The sequence below is a fragment of the Denticeps clupeoides genome, chromosome 20 (genome assembly GCF_900700375.1).
Source record: "Denticeps clupeoides chromosome 20, fDenClu1.1, whole genome shotgun sequence".
NCBI classification, from domain to species: Eukaryota; Metazoa; Chordata; class Actinopteri; order Clupeiformes; family Denticipitidae; genus Denticeps; species Denticeps clupeoides.
Window position 1 is genome coordinate 6,057,886 of NC_041726.1, and position 7,142 is coordinate 6,065,027.

A 7,142-nucleotide genomic window follows, 5' to 3' on the forward strand; every position below is an offset into this window, starting at 1 on the left:
TCCTATCCTGGGGTGGTTTGAGGCATTGTCATTTCTCTTGTGTGGCGATGTCATAGAATCCTTGCACATTATTTATTAGAAGGAAATTTCTTTTAATTTGCTTTTGTGCACTTATTGCTTAAATATGATTTTTAGGAGGAAGAGTGACTCAAGCTGTGGTCGTGTGATTGTCCATTCAACAGGAGCGTACATGGTGGGTCTCTTCATATTGATTGTGGTTTGTCAGCCTCTACTGTCATGACTGTGGTTTGAAGGAGATCTTTTGTGTAATGTGAACACTTTCAACTTTTCTAAATTTTTTTTTTTTTTTTTTTTTTTTTTTTTTTAAAAGAGGACCAAGCCAATGCTGGGCAGGATCAAGCAAAGACATTTACATTTACATTTACAGCATTTATCAGACGCCCTTATCCAGAGCGACTTACAATCAGTAGTTACAGGGACAGTCTCCCTGGAGCAATTTAGGGTTAAGTGTCTTGCTCAGGGACACCAATGGTAGTAAGTGGGATTGGACACCAAAGACCTTCCCAGACATCTTCAGCTGGCGGAGTCTAGTGGAGTCACCTTGAAGTTAACCCTGATTAGCTATATATGTCTGATTCTACTGTACAATACTGTTCAAACAAAGCAATGTGATTCTAGTATAACTCTTAAATTCGGAGTAAAGTGTTTATTTATTTATTTATTTTACACTACACAAAGAAAATGCATAGAACTCTGCACTATAATACCCATGTATGGCATGTTTTAGTTTCACATGATTTGTATATATATTTTTTTCTCAAATGTATTATTTTTTTACTTCAATAAAGTAGTTTGCAAAGTTGTTTTTCAATGTTATTCTAACACCACCCCCAGCTTTTCTTGCACCACTTCAGGTTCACGTCTATAGTTTTAAACCTTGATTTAACGTGTTTTGATAGTTCATTGTAGCACAAATCCAGCTCTGATGTCTGCATCCTACTCTGCTACTCTTAGTATGAAATAAGCTTTTTCTATTACTGCGCAGCGTATTAATTTGACTCATTTCGTGCTTTTTGTTTTATGTGCACTGCTCTGGGCGGGCAGAAAAGGACTCGTTTGTGCGAGTTGGGCGCTAATCGCCGATCATAAACGGGTTAAATTCGCCCCAGCGTCTCCTTAGCGCGTAGCGACGTAGCGTTTTTACTTTCGCTTTACTTCTCCCCGATGCCCACGGAGCAGGTGAGGTTCGAATGGCGCAGAAGGCCCCGGATCCATTAAAACTCTACACAAGAAGGCTTTACGCCCTGTTATTTCACTCTTAAAGTTCGGACTTGCTACGTTTATGGCTACAATGGCGTTTATTACGCGCGGGGTTTTCGACATCCAGACTCGGCAATTGAACTTTTAGGAACCCCCGTCGCCCACTTTAAAACGCGCTCGCCTGTGTCCAGATTTACAGCATTTATCAGACGCCCTTATCCAGAGCGACTTACAATCAGTAGTTACAGGGACAGTCCCCCCCCTGGAGCAATTTTAGGGTTAAGTGTCTTGCTCAGGGACACAATGGTAGTAAGTGGGATTCAAACCCGGGTCTTCTGGTTCATAGGCGACCCGTCCACAGTGACCCGTGGCCACATGGCGAGGAGAGTCGTCGAGGTCCGCGGCGTGTGCGCGGTGCTTCCCGACGATCGGATGGCGGACAAGCTGACGATCCACTTCCTGCGGCCCAGGAACGGAGGCGGGGACGTGCAGCGGGTCATTTTCCCCACGTCCGAGCGGGGACAGGCGTTCGTGGTGTTCGAGCTTCCCAGAGGTATGAGCGGAAAGCCACGACGAGCACCTCTCATTTGGTCGGGTGGCTAAAAAAACCTCCCCAAACGCCACATTAAAACGTCGATACGTTTGCCAAAACAAAACTGTTTCCAGTTTTGGCGCTGTGTTGATTGGTCAGGCTGCTGCTATACTGTGCGCGGATTGGTCAGTTGGAATCATTGTGGGCGGGTCTCCATGTGCTGCGGAATACATTTGGATTACGCACGTTTGGCAGAAAGAAGCAACAAATAAACAAACAAATAAACAAACAAAAATTATGATTATTGATTTTGTGATTATTTATTTATGTCTACAGTGGCCGACCATGTTTTAAGACTGAAACACGTGCTGGACATCGAAGGTCAACTGTTCCCTTTGCAAGTTAGACTAGTGGACCAGGATGAGGTAAAGCTGAGCTCCACAGTACAAACATTGTGCCAACTTTTATGCCACATTCCATGCAATAGGTGTGCAAATCATGACAAATTATGACAAAGGTCGACAGTAAGTGACCATTTATGTAATTAAAACCTCACATTTAGAAAAGGCCTCGACAAATGTTGTAAAAACTCTGTAATAAACTACTTGACTAAAAGGAGGTTACATTGTTTGTTAACCCGGCAATTTAATTATTTACACATATTCTAACAACCAATAATGCCATAATATTTTTTTCTCATTATGGATATTACCCAGTGCTGCAGTTGGCAATGACATTGTTCTTGTATCTTGATAAACCATGTGTGTCTTCCAGGTGGATTTGCCTGTAGTGACCAAACTGAACCTGAACCTGTTTTCCGGTGAGAGCACTGTGAGGGCTCTCATAAGAAAACATGGCTTTAATGTCACAGAGCTTGGGTCAAGGCAGCTGTACCTAGAAGGCACCTTCTTGAAGCTGAGGGAGCTGAGGACGCAGCTCCAGCAGCTGCTAGAAACTCACCAACGCCCCTCCACCCCTGTCGCCAGTGCCTCGGGTGCAGTCCCCAAATCGATGTCCAGAAACAGCCGAGTCAATGGCATCCTGACAAACAGTAGCACCGGGAGTCCACTTTATGCCACAGAGTCAGCAGATCCCAGCGACCATTTACACACTCCGCGTTCCTTGTCGACCTCAAATTCTGGCTCTCCGCGCAGCTTTCCGTCCAATGACTCTGCGTCGTTCCTGGTGGACTCAGATGGGTTCCACTATGCCATGAAATTCAGGAAGCCACACATAGACGACATTCTGGAGTGCCACTCCGTAGTCATGAAATCTGAAGGCGATACAGAGATCACCTCGGTCATGCTCTCGGGAAAGGCCTCGCAGAAAGCCATGGTGAAGCTGCAGAGCCTCTTTAGCGAGACCACATCGTCACTCCGCACCCAGGAGATCGACCTGACTGGATACGGTTCCGACGACCTGGCGGAACTTGATAAACTGCTTCAGCAGTATCAGCGACAATACAGTGTCCTGCTCAGAAGGCCAGGAGAAGCTATTGTAATAATAGGAACGTCTAAGGACAGTTTTGAGATGAAGACTAAGCTGATGAGCCAGTGGGGGCTTAGGAGAGGGCGAGATGGCAAGAGGGATTCTAGCTCCCGGCGTAGCATGTCTTTGCCCAAATCGCTTAGCAAAAACAGGGCCGTTGCAAATGTTCCGTTCCAACCAGAACATGCCTCTGGACCCCAGGTGTCGGCTGCGTGGGGCCACTCTCCTTCACGATACCAAGACACCCCACGGAGGTCCAAAAGGGAGTCACAGACACGTGGAAACTCGGGGGTCCCAACCCATGATGCCAGAGAGGGAACCAAGTCTGCCAAAGATCAGGCGAAGGTGCCCTCTGGTGGTTCTCATATGCCTAATTTGAAACAGTTCTTGACTATTGTGACAACCAAAAAAAAGTGACCTACTTAGGACTGCTTGTTTAACATTTGAAGTATATTCAGAATTTTTTTTATTAATAATCAGTATCATTATTTTCAGCATATCTTCTGATCGGGGGTGAGGGTGATTTACACAGACCATTCTAGACATGAGTATCATATTAAATAATCTCTAATTTTAAATAAAAACTTAAATACTCAATTAAGTGTGAATTTAAATGAGTTGCAACTATCTATACCTTTTGGCACATTAAGGAGGCTTTCCTCTCACCTTGGGTCCTGCATTCGACATGCCCCACCCACCAAAACCTTCTCCCTGACCAAGAACACCACATTATGGAAATAGTACATTCATATCTACAACTCCTTAGTTGAGAAGTCCTTTGCTTGTGTTGTGGAGAATTCAATGTGCAAAATCGTCCAGTAAATAGACTAAGTTAAAAAAAAAAGTGCAGTGGACATCTTTAATGGGTGACCAGGCTTTTGTGGTGATGTTGGCACAGTTTACCCTGCTCGATTTATCCTCTTTGGGTTGGTGACCAATACTTTTAAAGTGTGACCAATGTACAAAAAAGGACCACATGGCCACACAGGCCTTTATTGCCTATCATGCATAAAAATAGGAAATCTGAACCATTTACATTACATTTACATTTATGGCATTTATCAGACGCCCTTATCCAGAGTGACTTACGATCAGTAGTTACAGGGACAGTCCCCCTGGAGCAACTTAGGGTTAAGTGTCTTGCTCAGGGACACAATGGTAGTAAGTGGGATTTGAACCTGTGACTCTGTAGTCTTCTGGCTCATAGGCAAGTGTGTTACCCACTAGGCTACTACCATCCAAAAAAGGAATGTCAAGGTGTGAATCTGGATGGGTGTCTTATCGGCAGGTTGTTATCACAAGTTGTTTTCTGGTTATGGATACACGTAAATTGTACCAGTCTGCCCAGGAATTATCGTTCGGGCGTACGTTGTCTCCCCCAGTTCACTGGACAGCGTTCTGCAACCTCATGGTGTTGGTTGCGCTGCACCTTCACGTGACAGCGTGAACAAGTTAAAGAGCACAAGGCCCAAAAGTTCACAAAGTTCACTTGCTGACAGCAGTGTGACTCCTTTTTTTTTTAAACAACGGTATCTTTTTTTATGCACAGCGCATTTCTGATGAACAGGCTGCTGACAGCGTTTCCGATTTCTGCCTCTAGCCCCATCGCTGACATCATAGTGCTAAAAAAAAAGTAAAAGAAGAAGCGTCTCTGAAAATGTAGTTCTGACAGGAAGAGGGGCGTACATGTGGTTTAGCATGAGCAACCCAGCCCGAGGCAGCTATTTTAAAGGAATAAGGGTGGAAGGCGTTTGATAAAAGACATTCTGGTTGATGGGTACATAAACACCGAACCGCTTTGAATAAGTTTTTTTCCTTGCTGACATTTGAAAAGCTGCAATTTGACTAAATCTGAGTTCTTCAGGGTCTGGTTTCAAAGTCAAACTATTAATATAGGTTCTGTCATATTTTCCTTCACATGTCCCATTCCTCCTCAGTTTCCTTTATATATATAAATATATAGACTGGTTCTGACCTTATATGTAAATGGACAAAGGCAAAGTGCAGTTCTCCATGCAGTTATGCTATCTTGAGACATTTTTGCTCTAGGACCTGATGTCTCAATCCAATGTCTCTAGAGAAATAGTCTGTATTAGAGGTGGGAATTGTTTGCTTTACTTTACTTTACTTTACTTTACTAAAAGCAGACGCTTTTATCCAAAGTGGCTTACAAGAGGAACACACCAGCAATTCTCATGCGGTTTCTAAAGATTTTGAGTTACAAAACTAAGAGCCCTGATAAGGCCTAACTTGTCAGGAATAGAACATGCTCAGGAATTGTTAAGTGCTAGACGAAAATTTATTTTTTTTTTATTTTGTGCAGTGTGTTAGTGTTAGACTCGTTTGAAATACTTTTTGAATAAGTGGGTTTTCAACTGTAGTCTCGGCTAGTTGAATGGAGCAGGGCAAGTTGTTCCACCAGCCAGGGACAACAAAGGTTAACAGAGTCGATTGGGATCGGAGACCCCGTGAAGAGGGAATTTTCAGTCTCATTTCATTTGCTGATCTAAAAGGTGTGCGAGAGTGTAGCTAGCTAGTTGTGTTGATATAAGAGGGTGCACTTCCATTTACAGCCCTATAGGAAAGCATCAAGGATTCGAACTCAATGCGAGCAGCTACTGGGGGCCTGTGGAGAGAGGTGAGAAGAGGCGTGACATGGGTGTGTTTTGGTTGATTGAAGATGAGGTGGGCTGCCACATTTTGGACCATCTGGAGTAGTTCTATGGTGACTGCAGAGGCACCAGCCAGGAGAGAGTTACTATATTCGAGTTTAGAGATGACCATTGCCTGGACGAGGAGCTGCGTAGCCTGTTGTGAAAGAAAAGGTCTAATCTTGCAAATGTTGTAGGGAGTGAACCTGCAGGATCTGGAGATCGCAGCAACATGATGGTTCACTTTGTCACCAATCCAAACTCCAAGGCTTTTTGCGACACCGTAGGTGTTAACAGTAGTGAGCCAATTTGAATTGAGAGGTTTTGCTGAGGGGAGTTGTTGCCCGGAAAGATCAGAATCTCATTTTTTCATAAGTTCAATTGGAGGTGTCACTCAGGCCGAGATTTTTGTCTGCCTGTTTGAAAGCAGTGGGAAATGTTCCTGTTGTGAGTGAAGAATTTAAGACGTGTGTCAGAGTAGATGTTATGGTGGGTTGTATGGACTGAAGGAGGTGTGAGGGGATGGGATCCAGGGAGCAGGTGGTGTTGTGTGGAGAAGTATAGACACGTCCGATTCAGAGAGCAGAGTGAAGGAAGACAGTGTTCTGGTTTCAGAGGTAAAAGCGGGATGAGGTCTGGGGTTCGGGGGTGAGAATTGTTTTCTAATGGCAGCCACCTTCCCTGTGAAGAAGGTAGCAAAGTCTTCAGATGAGAGAGAAGTAGAGGGGGGCGGTGGTGGAGGATTCAGGAGGCGATTAAAAGAAGAGAATAGTTTGCGAGATTCTTTGCAGTTGACGGTCGAGTAGGGGCGAAATATGTGTTTAGTGTGATGTGGGTGTGTGCGTGCCGGGGGGGATAGTCTGAAATGAATAAAAGAGCGAACGGATACATGTAGAGGAATGACAGATGTGTTGGCTGTGGAGCAGTTGCGTGTAAGTACGAGATCAAGTTGCCGTCCAGCTCCGTGCTGAGAAGTGTGAGGTTGGATGCCGAGATGAAATTTTGGAAATCAGCTGTTTGTGGCTTGAGGAGGTTGAGATTGAAGTCTCCCAGTAGCACAAGGGGCTGTTCCTCATCTATAATGGTGGAGAGAGTTGTGTCTAGTTCCTCCCCAGCGGACCTGGAGGACGATATACAGCAACTATGGACATTTTTACAGAATGTGTAATAGTTACTGCATGGAATTCAAAACTGGTAGTCTGTGTAGCAGAAACCGGGGTGAATCTCCTTTCCTTGGAAATGAGCAAGCC

At 44.5% G+C, this 7,142-nt stretch overlaps 1 protein-coding gene and 1 long non-coding RNA gene across 2 annotated transcripts; both read left to right on the top strand.

Moving 5' to 3' along the window:
* Positions 1-133: 133 nt before the first annotated feature.
* Positions 134-823, top strand: LOC114769920 (uncharacterized). The gene is made up of 2 exons (XR_003743288.1): positions 134-193; positions 332-823. It is a non-coding gene; the product is annotated as an uncharacterized LOC114769920 (long non-coding RNA).
* Positions 824-1,105: 282 nt separating this feature from the next.
* Positions 1,106-3,838, top strand: rbm43 (RNA binding motif protein 43). The gene is made up of 4 exons (XM_028963321.1): positions 1,106-1,200; positions 1,568-1,774; positions 2,090-2,178; positions 2,528-3,838. The coding sequence occupies exons 2-4, from the start codon at positions 1,597-1,599 to the stop codon at positions 3,656-3,658; spliced, it is 1,398 nt and encodes a 465-aa protein (XP_028819154.1). The 5' UTR covers positions 1,106-1,200; positions 1,568-1,596; the 3' UTR covers positions 3,659-3,838.
* The last annotated feature ends 3,304 nt before the right edge of the window (positions 3,839-7,142 follow it).

What these genes read in the sequence shown, in the direction of transcription:
- rbm43 (XM_028963321.1), top strand. Translation starts at nt 1,597, where the DNA reads ATGGCGAGGAGAGTCGTCGAGGTCCGCGGCGTGTGCGCGGTGCTTCCC. An exon ending in GGTGTTCGAGCTTCCCAGAG is followed by an intron (nt 1,775 to 2,089) that starts GTATGAGCGGAA and finishes TTATGTCTACAG; the next exon opens with TGGCCGACCATGTTTTAAGA. An exon ending in GACTAGTGGACCAGGATGAG is followed by an intron (nt 2,179 to 2,527) that starts GTAAAGCTGAGC and finishes TGTGTCTTCCAG; the next exon opens with GTGGATTTGCCTGTAGTGAC.